This window comes from Perca fluviatilis, chromosome 14 (genome assembly GCF_010015445.1).
Source record: "Perca fluviatilis chromosome 14, GENO_Pfluv_1.0, whole genome shotgun sequence".
Classification (NCBI taxonomy): domain Eukaryota; kingdom Metazoa; phylum Chordata; class Actinopteri; order Perciformes; family Percidae; genus Perca; species Perca fluviatilis.
In genome coordinates, this window is record NC_053125.1 from 9,173,052 (window position 1) to 9,193,792 (window position 20,741).

At 41.4% G+C, this 20,741-nt stretch overlaps 1 protein-coding gene across 1 annotated transcript in view; it reads right to left on the reverse strand.

Moving 5' to 3' along the window:
- Window positions 1-20,285, reverse strand: part of chrnb1 (cholinergic receptor, nicotinic, beta 1 (muscle)) — a 32,935-nt gene extending 12,650 nt beyond the window's left edge. The window contains exons 1-8 of the mRNA XM_039823570.1: window positions 19,966-20,285; window positions 16,249-16,382; window positions 12,483-12,527; window positions 11,673-11,782; window positions 8,648-8,756; window positions 8,409-8,553; window positions 5,628-5,813; window positions 1,396-1,619 (exon numbers count right to left, since the gene is read on the reverse strand). Coding sequence (XP_039679504.1) covers window positions 1,396-1,619; window positions 5,628-5,813; window positions 8,409-8,553; window positions 8,648-8,756; window positions 11,673-11,782; window positions 12,483-12,527; window positions 16,249-16,382; window positions 19,966-20,026 — 1,014 coding nt within the window. The 5' untranslated portion in view covers window positions 20,027-20,285. The remainder of the gene's footprint in view (window positions 1-1,395; window positions 1,620-5,627; window positions 5,814-8,408; window positions 8,554-8,647; window positions 8,757-11,672; window positions 11,783-12,482; window positions 12,528-16,248; window positions 16,383-19,965) is intronic.
- Window positions 20,286-20,741: the final 456 nt, after the last annotated feature.

Genomic DNA, 20,741 nt, shown 5'->3' on the forward strand with positions numbered 1-20,741 from the left:
TATGTTTAAGGTTACGGTGAGGGTTAGCTGCCTGTAAGGCGACGTTGGAGGCTTAAAACACCATCGAGCCCACCGTGCACACAGCGTCTGTCTCCATCAAGAAGAGAAGACGGCTGGCGAAATTCACAAGTTCACGAAAGGTTGGTATCTATCTCGTGAACACCTTTACACAATCGCACATTCACAATCACCGATACGACTCTTAGCAAACAAGCGATGGCGCCCGCTTTAGAAAGTTAACTAGTCGCAAGTTTGCGGTAAAATGCAGTTGGGTTGTCGAGGTCAAAACACTATATAGCAGCTGTGAATCAAATAAATGTATTATAAATAATGTTATGTCCAGATGAGTATTGAAAAGTATTTTCCGCGACTAAAAAAGGCAATTTATTTAGGATGAGGACCAGCCTGAACCGGAGGTATCAGTCTGAAACAGAGCTGAACAGACCAAACTGTAATTAGTTGTTATTAATTTGTTTACAATATTTTAAGGCTTCAACCAGTGAAAGACAGTGTCAGGGAGAGAAAGACATAGATTAATTAGGCACTGAAGTAGGAGATGAGGACAGCATCCAACTGCGTGTCCTCCTCAATTTTTGATAACAGTTTTTACTGCTTGCTTGTTCTTAGCGGTTTGCATTTTGCAGTGCATTACAAGAAGTTCTGGAGTCAAGAACAGGGTACCTGAACGCCTTTACATTTCCCACTACTGCCGTTCTGTGCATAAATCTTTCACTTCCACATTTCATGACACTGATAGTCAGAAAAAGCAGCAGTGAAAAGAAGCAGAACCTTTAATGCTCTCTCCTCCCATCAATCCAGTACCAAGCAGTTTAGTTCCATTAAACCATGCAAATCACCGGTTTATAAGCCTTTCTGAGGTGGGTGCTCCCTGAAAGGGTGACAGAACTTGGAGCAAAGTGTAGAGCTGCTGCTGAGGCCTGTAATTGGCTTCACATAATGTACAGTGAGGGCAACAGCCACTGATGGAGGTTAATGGTTTTACATGACATTCAGGTTGTGGAGAACCAGTGTGGTAATGTACCAGTGTTTCCCACACATAGACTAATTTGTGGCGGTGCGCCACACAATCAACACCGGCCGCCACATATTGCGTTTCGTTATTCTTTTTTTTAGAGACAGGGCTGCTTATGCAGGTGCCCACAAGGCAATAAAATGGTTGTAAATCTTTTGGATCTAATTCCACATATTTGTTATAATTAGTTGGATTAACATGATTGTCTTATTTCTATTATTGACCAGTTAGTTCTGTTGTTGAATATATAAAGTCAGATGAATAAAGCTCTTACATTTGACATTGTATAGTAGGCGTATACTATGAGGACTTTATGGTCTCTTTATAGTAAAGAAGGGGTGTACCCGAATCAGGGAGCTCACCTTACGGACCCACATGGGCATGATGTGGGTGTTGGGTGAGCGGTGGTGCAGGTTCAGGACGACCACACCAAGGATGACCGAAAACGTGACCAGGATCATGGTGAACATGATGTAGTTGACAATGATGGGGACACCGAGTGAAGTCTCTGGGATCTTATCAGCCAGCAGCAGCAAGAACACGGTGAGGGTGAGCAACACGTTGATCGACAGACCCATCTTCTCTCCTGGTATGGGGGAAAAAAATGAAAATACAACGAATTAGGGCTGGGACGATATGCTTTTGTCCCGATTGTCACGCTACATGGGTGCCAAGTCGAATTGTGATTTTCATTTATTGCTGTGATGGCCACAGCCATGACCACATAGCCATCTTACAAAGTGGTAACCTCTTGCACTTACATTTATTTTCTTAAAGATTGGGTCATATCATTTCCCAGACACATTATACATACATGCTTTTGTTTCATTAAAACATTTATTAATTACAAAGAATGTACAGGTTATGGTTCTGTTTCACATACATATACTTTGTTTAGTTGACAGTACATGGTATCTCTTTGAAGTGCACATGGAGTTACTTTTGAATTGTCTGTTTCTTTCTTATAACCATTATTTCTTTTGAGCTCACCAGTTTGGAGATTCCACACTAAGAGATCTTTCCAGGCAGCCTGCTGGGCAAAAGGGTGGCGCCTGGAGCAAGAGCTGTTTTATAGGGGAGCTGGCCCTAATTGGACACTACCACTGCTCGCTGTGTCATGGGGGAGCTTCATTTTTTCTTTACATTATTTTTTGCTTGAATAAAATTATATTAAGTAATTCTGTTTCGGTTCATGTTAAGTAAGGTATATAGTTTTTTGGAATAAGTGTTTGTTTTGATTGTTATTTTTAGTTTAATTCGTACAGTTTTATTGTTAGTTTCCCCTTTTGTGTCAAACCTGGTTTAATCAGCCAATATTTATGGCTCCTGTGTTCTATGTTTGTCAGGTCCGGTCAGTTGTATGTTAAGTTTGGTCTGTTAAGTACTTTAGTTACGTTCTGTTTAGTTGACTTCTATTATGGGCCCAGAATCTTTACTTTTGCGGTTTGATAATTCTTGCTATTTTTGGGGAAATAAACCCCCCTTTTTTTAAACTTACCTGTGACTCCAGGTACCTTACTGCTTACTGCTCTAGAAGTATTGCGATTCGATAGTATTAAGTATTGCAATTTTCTTTTCCTTCTTTAACGAAAACAAAAGTTGAACGATACACTTCTAGAGACAATATATCATGAGACATTTCTAAAAGCTAATTGTTTTCTAAGAAGCATGCACATCACATGTCAGTAAGTCAGTTAGTCTGACATTTATTTAATTTGTAAAGTAACATGGATTTTCATTTTCACTTTCGCTCTGTTTTGCTGGAAACAGATATATATATATATAAGGATGTAGTTGCGTCAGCGGTACTGTATGAACAGAAAATATTTAGGTGAATTATTGATAAAAAATTAAAAAAATCCTGATTCTAGGGAAAAGAATAGATTCTAAAAATAGTCCAAAAAAAAATACATACGATTTTAGATTTATTTTTCCCAACCCTACAACATATTTATCGATCCTTCCAGAAAAATGTGGAGTTTTTTGTGATTGTTGCGGGCAAAAATCCTCGATTATGCGGCACGTTTTTAAAAAAATGCAATTTTATCCGATGAAATTGCGGGAACTTGCAAAAACTGCGGTTTGATGAAAAAGAGAAAAAAAGTGATTCCTCCCCAATACCCTGCTTTTCGATGATGTTTACGATGATGTTCATTACGTCACTTCATAATGTTCCCATGGTAACAGGTGCTCTTGTGTGAAGTAAATGCAACATTTTTCAACTATATGTGACTTTTTTGCAACGAAAATGCGTGGATTATGAAATCATGCAAGCCCCGCATATTTTGCGTGGAAATCGGCAATTTATGCGGTGATAGTGCGGCGTATTTGAAAAAATGCGGCCCCCGCATAAATATGCGGATTTTGGCTGATTATGCATTGAATTATGCGATCGCATAATCGCGTTTTTCAGGAGGGACTGATTTAACAATGTCTCTAACAACCAACGTCTGTAATTGTTTTCACTCCTTTAGATCTGTGTAACGGCTCATCTTTTTCACCACGACAAGGTTCCTCCTTCAGCTGATCTGCTATCTTAGCAGCAGCCCGTTTAATTCACCAGTAACGACTCCAATAGAAAATTCATCTCCCATTCTAAGTGAAGCTGATTGACCAATAGAGCAGGGCCTCCCAGGAGGATTCAGTGGTCACTTACAAACTGGGTTTGCCACAGACTGGATAGAGTTGCTAGGTAATTGGAAATTGATGTGCATTAGGGCAGCGCACGCCCCCAACAGTGAGTAACTGTCAAAGCAGAGGCATTTCCCTCACTCACTTCCTCGCACTGCATCAACACAAAGTGCAACATGTCAGAATTTTTGTGACACAGTTTACAAATAATATTGATTGGCAGCAAACGTGTTGTAAAAGAAGAAAAATCGTTCACAGTCCTTGACTTGTCTTCATATCAGAGGGGAGGATCATACTTTATGTATGCAGAACTTGAAAGGTCCCACAAGCAGAGGGTGAAAGATAAAAAAAAACACAGGGGCAGGAAAAGGAGAAAGCTTTATGCATACACACGCCCTCTTCAGGGCCGTAACCAGGATTTTAGCTGTGGTCTGGTGTCCCAATTCCCCCGGAGCTACCCCAACTCTAGCCACCAAAAAAATCTGTACAATTTTCAGATGTGTTTCCATATTTATTCTTTTGTTCTTTTAACCGTTCGATTCTACATAATATCTATGTCCCCACATGATGATCTAAATGCTGTTTCAGATGGAGAATGCTTAAAGGTCCCATATCATGCTCATTTTCAGGTTCATACTTGTATTCTGGGTTTCTACTAGAACATGTTTAAATGCTTTAATGTTCAAAAAACACATTATTTTTCTCATGCTGTCTGACTGAACATACCCTCTGTCTGAAACACTCCGTTTTAGTGCCTGTCTCTTTAAGCCCCCCAGCCCGTCTGCTCTGATTGGTCAGTGTTTTCAGGTCTTCCGCTCTTGGCGTCTCTGCACCATCATTACAGCCGGGGAATGATTGTAACGGCAATGTAGCGCCACTTTCTACCTTATATCAATGTCAATAAACCTACAATTTCTTTTCCCTTTCAATTTTTTTTTTTTTTTTTTTTTTTTTTTTTTTTTTTTTTTTTTTTTTTTTTTTTTTTTTTTTTTTTTTAAAATTTTTTTTTTTTTTTTTTTTTTTTTTTTTTTTTTTTTAAAATTTTTTTTTATTTTTAATTTTTTTAAATTTTTTTTTTATTTTGTATGCTTTTCTTTAAATATTTTTTTCTTTCCTTTAAATATTTAAGAAAAAATACTTGGCTTGTTATTTTCACTAACTATAGTGGTACTTACCGAAAAAAGCACATGTATATATTACATTTGTAAAGTTTGTGTTTTGCCATTTCAGTAGTAACCGCTGAAGATTCCTCGCCCGCCACATTCACAACTTTAAAAATAAGTTGGCGGTCCCGTAGCTTCCGAAACACAAACTTTACAGATGTAATATATACTGATTACCCAGTGAATCCATGTAAACATGTCTATTACATAAATTGTGTTTAAAACAAATGTGTGACAAAGTACAGTCGGTTACACTTTACTTGAAGGTATCTACATAAGAGTGACATGACAATGTCATGAATGTGTCATAAACATTATTAACAAGTCATAAACGTTTATGACATAACGCTTCTGTCATTAAGTGTCATTCGGTTTTTGTCATGACAAGTTAGGGTTAGGGCTTGGGTTAGGGTTAGGGTTCATGTGTCATGACAGTGTCATGTGTTCATGACAGTGTCATGTCATTCTTATGTAGGTACCTTCAAATTAAGTGTTACCGTACAGTCTTAAGATGAGCACTCTCAGGGCGGATTTCTACTGTTTCATTTTGGAGGTAATTGATTTCAGCAGTGCTCTATGGGAAACAGCTATCTCATCTGAATCCCTTTTGGGACAGTAATTGGACAAATGTGCGATTGCCCAATTCAACACATTTAGGAAATGGTATAAGCAGTTTTAGAGAGCGATGATAAGGCAGTATAATCCTAACCGACGCTAGATCAAAGTGGAACCTGTGTGCATTATGAGCCAGATTGTCTCATATAGTAGCAAACTGGTATTATTCTGTATCGTTGGTTTACCTGCGTCGGGAGGCAGGTAGAAGTTAAAGATGGCGATGATGGTGATGAGGATGCAGGGGAGGATGATGTTCAAGACGTAGTACAGGGGCTTCCTCTCGATGATGAGGTAGAAAGTCATGTCCTCATATAGGTCATCGTTCATGTTCTTCCTGCACGGCTTGTGTCGGATGTGCCACTCACCGCCCTCTGTGGGGAAACGTTCACGTTTTAAGAAATTTAGATCAGCAAAATGAGGGCAACAGCTCTGCATACCACAAGAGGAAGTGAAAGTGTATACACAGTCGAGCAAGTAAAAAAGTGTCTAATGAGAGAAAATCAAAAAGAATGGAGAGGAAATTCACTGAATCATGCAAATGAATATATACTTCTATTTATATCCTTTTCCCTTTCTTCCTAGTCTGGATCAACGCCGGTTCATTTCCAGGATAGCCGCCGGTTGTGCCGATCTCTGTGTTGCCGTGGTCTAACTTTGTTCTCTTCGGGAAACAACAACAAACTTTGAGCTAGCAAGCTACACGCTGGAAATGGTTTGGATCGTGCAACAAGACAGGCCTGCTTGGTTCTTTCCGGGAATGATTGTAAAGATTTAAAAAGAATATGTTTACGGCATTTCCTCTCTAACTGGGACGTTTTGGGAACGATTGGCGGGGACTGCTGTGGACAAAATACACACGGCCATTATATTGAGTAAACAGTTAACTTAATTTAAAGGTCCCATGGCATGAAAATGTCACTTTATGAGGTTTTTTAACATTAATATGAGTTCCACCAGCCTGTCTATGGTCCCCCAGTGGCTAGAAATGGTGATAGGTGTAAACCGAGCCCTGGGTATCCTGATCTGCCTTTGAGAAAATGAAAGCTCAGATGGGCCGATCTGGAATCTTCCCTTTATGACGTCATAAGGGGAAAGGTTACCTCCCCTTTCTCTGCTTTGCCATGGCAAGCTGGTCAAGGCCACACCCCCACCATCCACCTTGCCCCCCTCTCTCATCCTCATTTAAAGCTACAGACACAGAAATGGCACGTCCTAAGGAAAGCTCATTGTGGGACTGGCTCAAGTGGCTGTAATTCTGCACCAAGGCTGAATTTCGGGAAAGAGACTTCAGATACAGTATTAGGGGACCACTAAGGTCTATATAAAAGAGACTTCAGATACAGTATTAGGGGACCACTAAGAACTATATAAAAAAGACTTAAGATACAGTATTAGGGAACAACTAAGGTCTATATAAAAGAGACTTCAGATATATTATTAGGGGACCACTAAGACCTATATAAAAAAAAGACTTAAGATACGGTATTGGGGTATAACTAAGGTCTATATAAAAGAGACTTCAGATATAGTATTAGGGGACCACTAAGGTCTATATAAAAGAGACTTCAGATATAGTATTAGGGGACCACTAAGGTCTATATAAAAGAGACTTCAGATACAGTATTAGGGGACCACTAAGGTCTATATAAAAGAGACTTCAGATATAGTATTAGGGGACCACTAAGGCCTATATAAAAGAGACTTCAGATATAGTATTAGGGGACCACTAAGGTCTATATAAAAGAGACTTCAGATACAGTATTAGGGGACCACTAAGGTCTATATAAAAGAGACTTCAGATATAGTATTAGGGGACCACTAAGGTCTATATAAAAGAGACTTCAGATATAGTATTAGGGGACCACTAAGGTCTATATAAAAGAGACTTCAGATATAGTATTAGGGGACCACTAAGGCCTATATAAAAGAGACTTCAGATACAGTATTAGGGGACCACTAAGGTCTATATAAAAAAGAGACTTCAGATACAGTATTAGGGGACCACTAAGGTCTATATAAAAGAGACTTCAGATACAGTATTAGGGGACCACTAAGGTCTATATAAAAGAGACTTCAGATACAGTATTAGGGGACCACTAAGGTCTATATAAAAGAGACTTCAGATACAGTATTAGGGGCACTAAGGTCTATATAAAAGAGACTTCAGATACAGTATTAGGGGACCACTAAGGTCCATATAAAAGAGACTTCAGATACAGTATTAGGGGACCACTAAGGTCTATATAAAAGAGACTTCAGATACAGTATTAGGGGACCACTAAGGTCTATATAAAAGAGACTTCAGATACAGTATTAGGGGACCACTAAGGTCTATATAAAAGAGACTTCAGATACAGTATTAGGGGACCACTAAGGTCTATATAAAAGAGACTTCAGATACAGTATTAGGGGACCACTAAGGTCTATATAAAAGAGACTTCAGATACAGTATTAGGGGACCACTAAGGTCTACTATAAAGAGACTTCAGATACAGTATTAGGGGACCACTAAGGTCTATATAAAAGAGACTTCAGATACAGTATTAGGGGACCACTAAGGTCTATATAAAAGAGACTTCAGATACAGTATTAGGGGACCACTAAGGTCTATATAAAAGAGACTTCAGATACAGTATTAGGGGACCACTAAGGTCTATATAAAAGCATCCAAAAAGCAACATGTCATAGGACCTTTAATACTGTATGTGGCATTTTCTTTTGCAGGGTGCAAATGTTCCACCAAAACAAGTTCCTTCTCAAGACTATTTTGCAGAGCCATTGTCGCTGCGAGCAGAGTTTTTTTTCTCCTATCCCAGAATGTATGCATGGAGGAGCCAGACCTTCCTCCGCAGCGCTGTGGGGATAGGTCTGGCAATGTGAGACTACTTTCTTCCTATAACTCTCTATCGCTCTATCTATCCGTCCATCCAACCCTTCTTTTTATGTGTTCCCCACCAAATTCTCACCGCTGTAAGATTCGTCCAGTTGGATCTCCCGGATCTCGTTGCCGTTTGAGTCCAGTGCGTACTGCACCTCGATCTCCGTCGAGTCGTATGTGTAGGAGCGGAACTGCATGGTGCAGTTCTGCCAGTCAAACGGGAAATACGCTACCTAGACACAGAAACAGACAGGGAAATGAATGGGAAACATGAAATCAGAAGGAGGACAATGTTAAGTCTGTGTTTGCATATGTGCTGATGTTCACCTTAACTCCACAAGAGCTGCAGTAGAGAGCAGGGGGAGTCCAGGTTATTCTGCCATTACTATAGGCCTGCACATGGACGTGCAGGGCCACATCGAACACCCCGTCATTACTGAAAACAGAGAACAAAGTACGATTTCAAAACTTTTCTTGTACCTGTATGTTACGGACAGTAGAAGATTGCACTTGAAACAAGTTCCTTATAGACTTCTACTGAGGTATTTTGCTTCTTTCTTCACTTCATGTTGTGCAAGTACTCATTTTTAGCGGTTATTAGATAGCTGAAAATCACAGCCTCCCTGCTTAAAGGGATACTTTGCCAATATTCAACCAGCATTGTATATTAATAATAATCTTGGTAGTGTGTGTAAATGAACTATGGTAAACATCCCTACTTCTCCCTACTCACAGGCAGGTTTGATGCCAAAACGCATCACTTTGGAGGTTTCAACTACAGACTGTACTTCCACATACGGACACAAAGAATAAACAGCCGGATCAAGAGTGACAGTAGGGGCTGACAATATGAGGCCTATAGATGATATTTCAATCACAAAAGCTGATAGGAAGCAACATTTCTGGGTCCAAGAAATTTCCAGTAGACTTAAATGTGACAGGCAGTTTAAAGTCTCCATTTTGCAATGCAACAGATATGAACAGCTCATCCTGCTGACTCAGATCATGTAATAGCAGCATCCCAGGTTTGAATCTCGCCTGAAGCGTTTGTTTGATGTCATCCTGCATACTTCCTCTCAGTCAACCTTTCGGTCTCTTTGCTCTTTGAAATAAAGCAGAGTTATCATAAATCACCCTCAAGGAAAAATAGGGTGAAGCTGTGGTCAGAGTGAGTAATTATATATATATAAAAACTTGATCTGGTATGTCTGATTATTGCAGTCGCAGTGCTCTTTCCATTCTCTCAGCACAGCTGTGGTAGTACAGTACATCAACATTTGGCTGCGGTCCCCGTCCTGCAAGACCCCACTAAAACATTATAATTGGCACGGATGAAATGCAGGAACTCGACACATTTCACAGGACACTTCTAAGTGCAGCACTAATGTTGGATGTACACAGAGCTGTTTGGGCTGTTAAGCTCATAACAAAGACATCAAGTCAATTATACCCAGATGTAGCAGTCTGTCAGGGCGCAGTGTTTGGCTTTTTATGGCTCTGCTAATTTAACAAGGAGACGCTTGTGTCCTTAAAGCGGGCCCTCCTAACACCCTGTCCCTGTGAAGGTGCTGCTGCCGCTGCTTAAATGGCCAGCATTGATCATACACACACACACACACAGAATTGTATACACACTTTTGGATTTGTGTGTATGTGTGTGTGTGTGTGTGTGAGGTGTGGTTCCAAGTGAGCGCCTCCCAGGCTGAAGTAGCTGACTGCCATCAGCTCCTTTTTTTTTTTAGGGAGCCATGCTGCTTAATTGCCTATAAAGTGCTGATGAATGGAGCAGTGGGGATATTTACAGCCGTTCTAATGGGAGTGTGTATTGTATGTGTGCCGGGGTGTAAGAAAAAGAGGACCCGCTTGCTGTTCTTAGTATCTAAATTCTCTAATTTAATGCTGTGACATAGAGTTTTTCCATTATATACAGTAGTCACTGTACTGTACTGTACTTGGTCTTTAACCGCTGGGTGCGGCTGCACGTTCAAACAATCTGCTGCTCGTGCATGATCAATATGGTAACAAATACTTTGCGGCTGCACTTGACTTGTTTTAATTACTGTACATAGCACTTTGTCTTATCTTTATTCTGTATCTGTATTTCTTGAATGGAGAAATGACAAACACGGAAAACTAGTTCGGCTAAATATACATTAAGTCAATAACCAGCTCTGTCTCCTAAGAATTACATTCCCACACAGCAAAACTGCATTTTTTATTACTTTTCGAGGAAACCATATTTTGTCCTAGCCTTGTTAGACCGTCCTGATCTCGCGAGCTCCAGTTTTCCACTCGCAGATCAGTCTGGCATCTTGAGATAGATAAAATTTGGAGCCGTTTGCCAAACGGCCGACCAATCAGCGTTGGTTTTGAGGCGGGTTTAGGTGTGACGCAACGAGAAGCGACTGTTCAGTCTAAACAACATGGCCAGCCTCCACGGATGAGATGAGCGTAGCTATCGCGCACGTTTTATCCAAATTAGAAAGTATTCCTTCATTGAAAGAAGAGCAAAAAAAGGCACTGGAGTTGGCACTGGATGATTTTGCTCTTCTCCCGACTGGTTTCGGCAAGAGTTTGATCCGATTGGTTGATTTGGCCCGTCTATCACCAACATAGGTGGTGATAGAAAGATGGTTTACCCAATCAGCTAACCAGGGTTTTCGCCCCTTCCTAAAAGTTCTCCAACGGAAAGTTCCCAGATGGATATGCCAAGCAAATGCGAAGCAACCCATCTGGCGGAGTCAGGTTAATTTTGCCCCAGATTACGTTTCTTTTTGACGCATCACAAATACATTTCTAATCAAAGTCAGAGAAAGTCCACGTAGGGTGGAGTTCGTGGATGGATGGATGGGGGGGTCAGACAAAGTCAGGGATTTGAGCCAGGAGACCGCTGAGGTGCAAGGAGCACACTCAAAGTTGATTCTGTAACTAACAGGCAACTTGAGCTAACTTAGCTGTACAACACGAGCAGTGGACTGAGCAGGGTGGTTGCCTATCAACTCTGACTGAATAACATGACCTTAGCCCCATGTCAATGGAAGGAAAAAAAAACAGAAAGATTTTTTTTTTGGAGTAAACCAAGTTGTGCCCAGCCCACATTTGTCCTCATAAAACATTTGTCATACTGTTGCAATATCTTATTCTACATGTCTGCCACCAAGGGAGCAGTCGCATCAATATGTACAGGAGGGTCAAAACTAAATGCCCCTTAGGGTCGACGCAGAAACCATCCCAGTCAAAATATCTAAAAAAGAAGAAGAAGAAAAAAAGGAGGAAAGTGACCAAATTGTTTCTCCTGTGCTCTTTAGCGCTGGTTAATTCATGCCAATGTGAGTGCAGTGCTCGTGCTTACTTATTGATGAGGACTATGTCAGGCAGCCAAACCTTCGCAGAGGGGATACGCATCACCTCAATCCCATCATGCTCCTTGGGTTTCCATGACAACCGATGATCTGTCCATTCCTGTTTCAAAAGTTAAAAAAGAAAAGAAAGAGGTTTATGTGTGCAGGCATGTGGAAATGGCACACTAATGCATAAAAAGGGCAGGGACAAGAGGGGAAACAAAATGACAGGAGGAGGAAACTTTACAATTACATATGTAACCAATTTGTCATTTCATCAGTTTATTTTTTCATTTTTTTCCACTGCTGTAATTAGAATCCACAGGGACGATTCCCTTGTGCATTTGTCCTTGCATAACAAAACCCCATTTGCATAATATTTCATTTTGCATACACTGTGTAATGTATTATCAGGCCGACTCCCAAGTGCTCTCGCTTGGTTAATGTGTAGTGCATTGGCACTGAGCTGTACACAAAAAAGAAGGTCATTATCACATTAATACACTTATTTGCAGCGTTGAGGTGGTCAGAATAATTGAATGCAACTTCCTGTTTTAGAAAAGAAAGCAGCTTTTGTGTGTCTCACACAACCGTCTGACAGGTCATTCATTGTGTGTTGGAAAATGCTCGAAATGTACCAGCAACATTTTTATATATATATATATATATATATATATATATATATATATATTTTATTATATATATATATATATATATATTTAAAAAAAAAAAAAACTCTGCATTTGCAAGCCTCAGCGCAACAAGCACACAGTAAGAAATGCTAGGTATGGAGAAAGGAGCTGACACACAAACACACTTACCAGATTCATGACGACGACCACGCTCATTTCTTCATTTTTCATATTCTGGAACAGAAAGTAGAAAAAAATCAATGTGTTATTGGGGCAACTTTCCGGCTAACTACACTAGCGGCACAAGTGTTTGTTAATAGAGTAGCGCAAAGAGCTTTTTTTTTTTTCCTTTTTCACAGGGCACTTTTAAAGTAAATAAAGTAAAGTAATAATTGTATTTAGAGGTTGTACCAGAATAGGTTTATGTGGTTTAATTTTCAGAAAACACCATATTTGTGTTGTACAGCACATTGCTGCAGCTCCTCTTTTCACCCTGTGTGTTGAGCTCTCCGTTTTAGCTAAAGAGTGAGGCATCGCACTTCTGTTCCATCTTTGTTGAGAGTCGCACATGCGCAGTAAGGACTACTAGCCAGTCAGAAGCAGAGTATGAGGGCGTGCCATGCTAGCAGCTAGGCGAGCATTATAACGTGTGTTACAAAGTGACCCACATTTGTCTCTGAAGTAAAGGCTGGACTACAGTAGAGCTGTTTGGAGCAGTTGGTGAACAGTGTTTTCTGTTGGAGATGGTAAGTCCCTTTGGGCTGGACTTTGGGCTTTTTCACTTTGTAAACCTATAACATGCACAACAAAGATATATAACACAATAAAGGAAAGGGGAAAAGCCAAAAACCATAATATGAGCATATTATATTTAGATGTATCCCCGGATGATAATCATCTGAGCTGTGTAACTAAAACAAATTCATTGCTCTCATCAATGTTGACTGTCTTAAAGTAACATGACCTCACAGGCGGCATCACTGATGGATTTAACTCGCCATTAAAGCCTTGATTAATGAACGCACAATGCTGTCTTCCTACACTAATCCAATGTTACATTTTCACATCGATTTCATAATTGAAGAGCGAATTCTGCTGCCAGTTTTATAAAGTCAGACATGCACAAGCACTGACGCAAAAGTGACCAGGGTGCATAATCAGACATGAAACCCACATGTTATACTGCCTTCAGATTAATGGTAAGGGGTGCAAGTCTGAAAGAGGCTTAAGATCTAGGTTTAAAAATAATGGAATGTATCTAAGATCACCTAACAAGATCATCTCAGCCATTAACTGGGAAACCAAATCGTCAACTTTTGCTCTCGTAATAATGTTTCATATGCCCTTCGTCCATACCATAGTGTACACAGTTGCTCGGATAGTTATGACACAAATTACATCAAGTGTCATGGCTAGATAACATATACACACACATCCTCTACTTGTTGATCCAAACCATAGACTGTGAAAAAAGATGGATCTGTACTTCCTTCTACTGTACAAAAGTGAAGCCAAAATATCCAGCATAAGGGCGCCACCATCTTGTAATATTGGAGCCAGAAACTGCGCAGTAGTGATCGGGCGGTGGAGCCGCGGTATCAAAGTCCCGCCCATACACCCGCCTGACCAATCACGAGTCAATCACAGCTGTCAGTCATGACATTTCACCCCGTTTTTATAGCATCAAATAACTAATAAAAACCAAACGTATCAGAATTATTAACTTAAACGAAACATCAGCATGATGAAAAACTGCCTAAAATGACAGAAACCATCTTTAGGAAAGAATAAGTTGAGGTGTACTTTGATTTTATAGTTTGGTTAACATGGAGGTGGCGGGATTTCAGTGCGTGCGTGCGTGCGTGCGTGCGTGTGATTGTCTATCCAGCAGGAAGGTGGAGCTTCCCGGAGCCGGGCCTGCTATTTAAAACGCTGGGAGGAATGTCAGGCAGACAGCTGGGACACAAACAGATAGGGGTGGGGCAGGGTAAAGGGAGGTTGACTTAAACCATCTCGCTCTCTCTCACCCTCACACAAACACGCAAATAACTATCCCATCACGGACCTATCCCTTACTGATTCTTCCTGTAACTGTTTGAATTCACCGCAGGGTGTCCCTCTGGGGGGGGGGGGAATGTTAATAATAACACTGCTGTTATCCAGCTGACTAGTTCTGGGCAGACGGGGACGGAGCATATCCAAGTGGGTCAGTTTTCAACATCGTTCCACTCCAGAACGGAGACTGACCTTGAGTGGAGGTGTGTAAGGAGCATGCTCACTGTAGATGAGCATGTAAATGTGACACTGTGTGTGTGGGGCACGTGTGTGCTACGAAGAAAAGAGCCAAGGGGGGAATTAAGGAACAGATAAAGTGACCCGGTGTGTGTATGTTTGTCTAAGTGTGTGCGTGGTTTATATGCAGTCACTTAGACAGAAGCCCAGTCGGCGCATGTTGCTAAAACACTATATACCAGCATGGGTGGATAGAAATCCAGTACTCCACATCAGTAGGATACGTCTGTGTGCCATGTGACTCAGCAGGCCTAGCAAGCACTGACTGCAGAACCAGATGGCTCTCAGATATAGTCACAGTTTGGAATATTTAAAACTTCAGCTCGACATTTACAGGTATAAGGTATTCTGTTATCCTGTCATGATCCGGGCGACTATTGGAGCACAGTGGTCCTCAGCATGGGGGAGCAACCACTGTGCTTGTAAAACCTCTTCAGAGACATCTGTCTGTGGAAATCAGATTTGATTTTTAAATACGTACTTATCAGAGGCAGAGAACCCCTAGTTTTTCTGGATAAGTTACAGTATTAAAGATCAGTAACATGTAGGAAAAAGGAGATTTGATGACTTGACTGTCACCCCTCAAAAATCACAATTTTGAAGAGGTCACACAAGGGTCACCTTCTTATGCCACTTTTCCACTGCATGGTACGGGCCTGGCTTTGGTTTTCCATTAGCCAAAGTTTTGGATAATACCTGGTACTTTTTTTTTAGTACTACCTCGGTCGCGGTTCCAAGGGAGCTCAGCCGATACTAAAAAGGTGGAGTTTAAACATGGCAGACCACCGAGTGGTCACACGGGACCTCCTGCACGAAGGCGCCATTTTTAATAGCCAAGCTACCGTCAGTTGCAGCTGCATTTTTTTAATTCACATCGCCCCAGATTAAAAAAAACAAAGCTCGTAAAACTACGGCGTACACTACGCTGTGGCAATTGACAAAGGGCAGACAACTTTGCCGATGAAAGGATCCAGCGAGTGTGGCGTTAAAGATGAAGTCACGGCAGTTTCATGCAGCCGTCGCTTTGGCGATCAGGTGAGAAACCCGCCTACACTGAGGGGGTAGGCTTCTATCTGCAGTGGAAAACAAGATAGAGAAAAGCACCTGCTACCAAAAAGTGAGTGGAGTCGAGTCAAGTTGAGCAGAACCATGCAGTGGAAATGAGGCATTAGTGACTGTCACAATAAACCCCTCAATAATCCCAATTTTGAAGGGTCACCCCGGATAAGCGGACGAAGATGGATGGATGGATGGATGATGTGCCCTGGTAATACCAGTCTCAGTCGAAATGGGCTTTTGTTTCAACTTTACAAGATTGGTGGCCATTTAGGAAATCGATTGATTAAAACAGACAAACTACGTATTGTACAATTTTGGGTTTTGATGCCTTTTTTTTAATTGTATAGTAACCCTAAAAAATAGCCAGACTATCCTTAAGCTACTTTTTCTGATGTTTGAAATGTTTTGAACTTTTGAAGCTCAAAACAAGGTTTGTCAGACAAGGAAACAGCACTTCTTATTTAGCCGTTTAGCTCGTAGAAATCATGGGTGGACAAGCCTCTGTTTTTATCATATCCTGTACATCTGCCACTGTCTTTCACATTGTGGTTGTGCATGTACGTATGTAAATATGTACGTGAAATGTTAGGGTCCCGTGGCTCACCAGTCCAACGAAGGAGGACAGGACCATACCCACACGGACCACCACCCTCTCTTCAGGGCTGGATGCTGGCCGCACCTTAAGGTTGTAGCCGGTAAACAGCTGCTTCAACAGAGCCTTCTCCACTTCAGACGCACCTGTATGACAAATAGATTAGAGGTTTTGAGAAACCCATTCCTTGTAGTCCTTTTAATTCACAAGTCAGATGAGACATCAGCCAAGTAAGGCTGTCATTATTGCATCGTTCATTTATTAGTAGCTGTCCATAACCCATCAGCAGACGGTGGTTGTTAGTAATAATGTGGCTATAATTGTAAACCAATTACCATTTATAGTGTCCATTGCCTGTCTCTCTCACAATCTTCAAATTCATAAAATGAACCCAAACACTTTTAACTAAAGTTTCTGCTGCTCCGTGCAAAACTGAGTGAGGGCGAAGCTAAGTGACTGGCAGGAAAGGTGTGTTGTGCCACCAATGAACCCTCTAGCTCAGCGGCCGAGTCTACAGTTAGCGGATGCTTCCCAGAATGAGTTTATTACAGCCGGATGTGTCGCCCAGCAGGAGATAGCCAGACTAGCTGTAACCACTGTGTGTTAGGGGAGTTGATGAAATCAACGGAACATCGTCCCGTTTTTCTAACAAGACAAGAGTCCCACTTTCTGCCTCGTCACCACCCACTCACATTGACTAAAAAGGTACACGATTCAAATGAGCGTTGTACGGGTGAGAGAGTCAACCAGCGGCTTGTGGAGAGTTTTTCAGTGACTTGCTAAGTTGGGCAGAGTTTGACTTTTTGCAAAGGAGCAATGATGATGAAATGCAATTTGCAGATTCAGGATGAATATACATGGAAAATAACATTAAATAAACAATGCTGTTAGAAATGTATCCTTTACTAACATATTTACTGCAACACTTACCCCAGGTGCAATACATATGCCACATCAACGCTCTGTCAAAAGTGTCAAAATCCATATAGTAAATACCCCTTAGACCATAAACAGCAGTAGCAGTTACAGAGGGGTCTCACTACAGGCCTGTACCACTCAACAGCAGTTTCAGACATAACTCTTGCTTTATTTCCACCCATTTCCTCCTCAGTGTTGGAAGGTTAGACACATTTATAATCAGCAGCTCTGGTGATGCCGCATTCATCACGTTTGGCATAGCTGTGGCCCCGGCAGGATCCGAGCTGACAGGAATAAATGACAACGATCACCAAGCAAGGCACCCCCATTAGCTAGGCACAGGGAAGCATGGCTGCTGATGGCCGAGGCTGCATGGGTAGAAGGAGGCTGTTGTAGAAGGCTAGATTTTAGCATTTTCTTCTCTCTGCCCAGATAGGATGACTTGGTAAACAAGACAGATTCAAGTAGAATGACATCTGATGAGGTAAGACTATGCTGAAGGCCAGCGTTGGGCATGTGAAGGGTATTTGCAATGAATATAAATGATGGCAATAAAATACAGAGCAAATCTGAATGGTCATTTGTAAGCTTTGCTCTTCTGAAGTCACTTTGATAAAGGACAGAAGAAGAATGGATGAGTCATCCTTTTCGAAAAGGCACTTAAAATGTGCTTTCAGCTGTTTTCCTACACAATAACTTCACTAAAAAAACAAGTGAGTGCACTTGCTGAGTAGTGATAAACATGATTTAAAAATGGTTCACTATGAGCTACATCATTCTCTAAGGGGTTTGAGTGCAATGTTCTTGTTCAGGAAACAGCGGTCTGTTATCAAATCAAATGCTCAAGACGTTGAAAAATTGATTTCTCTGGAGAAATGGTTGCCTGTCAATTATTGTTTTGGCTTTAATGTCTGATGATATTTAGTTACTGTATGTTTGTGGAGTTATTTCTTTTATCACAGGCTAGTTCACTTAAGGATGAAATTAATCCTTTCAGATTCCCTGACTTTAAACGCCACCATGAGGTTGACATTAATGATTTTGAGTGAAATATAACGGCATCTATTGGATACAGTGGCATTAAATTCGCTAAAGATATTCAAGTTCCCTGGAGAGAAATAATTCAGATAGACATTATGAATCCCCTGACTGTTCTTCTAGCGTCATCATCAGGTCAAAATTCTAATTTTCTTTTTTTTATGAACAAATACCTGCAAAACTAATCAGCTGTACTTTTTGTTTAGTGCTAATTAGCACAAGTTAGCATGCTATCCCACCGGTAAACCTGGTAAATATTACCTGCTAAACATAAGCAAGTTAGCATGTCACAATGAGTGTGTTAGCATACTAACACACACAACTCCCATGGGGGTGAACCTGGTAAATACCTGTAAATTATTGGTAAAATACCTGCTAAACATTAGCATGTCACAGCGAGCATGTTAGCATTTAGCTCAAAGCACTGCTGTGTACAGCCTCATAGAGCTGCTGACATGACTGTCGACTTTCAGGGCCCTATTTTAACGATCTAAGCGCACGGCGTGAAGCGCCTGGCGCAGGTGCGTTTGGGGCGTGTCCAAATCCACTTTTGCTAGTTTGACGGCGGAAAAAAGGGTCTATGCGCCGGGCGCATGGCTCAAAAGGGTTGGACTTAGTGTCTTCATTAATTCATAGGGGTGTTTTGGGCGTAACATGCAATAAACCAATCAGAGATCATCTGTCAGAGCTCCCATTCCCTTTAAAAGTCAGGTGCGTTTGGACCTTGGCGCATTGCTATTATGATGGCAGATTTGCACCGTAATGTTTTTATTTGTCATCTTTTGCATGTTTGTGTGCTGCTGCGCTTCCCTGTGTGTGTGTAACAAGCATAGTGTGTGCGCGCTGTGTATAAGCCTAGGCGCATTTTACTAAATTGCTGTTAAAATAACAATGAAATGCTGAGCTATTGACTTTAGACCAGGTTTTAGTTGGTCAATGGCGAGATCACTTCCCGCTGCCTCCAGATAGCAATACACCAAGAATTCACCTGGACACACCTCCCTGTAAGAGCAGCACGCCCATGGGTGCACAGGTGGGCACAGGTGCATTTGCTATTTAAATGACGTGGGCGCTGGACGGGAAACTGACAACTGCATCGGTCTTAAACTAGCAAAGACGCGTGCGTCGGGCTTTGCGCCGCACTTTGCGCCGCGCTTTGCGCCGCGCTTTGCGCCGCGCTTTGCGCCGCGCTTTGCGCCACGCTTGCGCCGCGCTGGTTGCAAGATAGGGCCCTCAGTCTCGTTATAATGGGATTAATATTCCCAAAGTATGTCTGTGGTGTGTTTAGGCTACTTACCAGACTTTATACACATCTTCATCGCTTTGTTGCTGCTGTGACACATAACTATGTAGCTAAGAATGCTTTACTGTGATTCAGTTTTGTCAATGAGGCTGTAGGGAAAGGCATTCACAAACACTAAATCAACATCAGCATAAGAGAGCAGTAAGCTCAAAACAAAGTAACTAAAGTTAGTTTTATTTATTATCCTATCGGAAAATCCTTTTTACATGGGCCAGAACTGTATTGCCAAGCACCATGGATAGTCAATCTCTGATCCTTCTCCAACTGAAATATCACTGTTGACTACTAACCTTTAGTAGTCCTAAAGAATGTACCAGTGTCCCAGAAACATATAATATAATATGTAATAATATTGGTGGATTCTAGTGAACTTTAGGTTATAACTTTTTTTTTGTTCCATGTGGCGTTCTACGTGATATTAGTGTAGTGAAGTGACGTGTAGTGGTGTATTGTGTCAGCTTGTGCCTTACCTCCCAATGTGCTCAGGCTGCATAAGCAACATGTCAGCAGGAACAGATCCAGGCCTTTCATGGCGACCTCCCAAACCAAAAAGGTCTCTCCTCCGCTAAACAGATCCTCCGTCGATTAATCCAAACTTAATTCTTCCTTTCTATTCCTTTTCCAATGCAGCTCACTAGAACTCTTCAGTGTAACTTTTGGTTTGGACTGTTGTTGTCTGTCAGTCAGGCAAGCCTGGCCAACTGCTGTCTGCTCCAATTACATCCGTGGGGAGGAGGGGTGTGTGTCACTGTTAACCCCCTCAGTCAGTCTAATGGTGTAGACCAGGCTCTACTTTGGCCAATGACAGCCTACTGTACACACCACTGGTTCTCAAACTGTGGCCCGAGGTAGGCTACCCACAGAAGTCCTTGTTGGGTTTCCAGGCAGTTCGTCAAGAAAAACAGTGGAGGTTAAATTTCATTGGAGAATGGTAGGCATAGTGACATGATGGAATGGGGAAAGGCTGGTTTAATAAGATGCTTCAGATGAAAACTCACTACTGTTCCTTCCTAGGCTCAGGCACAAAGAACATGCCCTGTATTCATCCTTTTCCTGTTCCAAGTGCCTATTTTCTCCAAAATCCACTTTCCTGCCTTCCCACCTTCTTCCCTTTCATTAGGAACCACAAAGGAAACAATGTGGTTCCACAAGGGAAACGATTAAGCTACAATACCACATCAAACTGTTGACTCAGCCCCGAGTCTCACTACATGTGGTCCCTAGCTATGACACCTTCAGGTACATT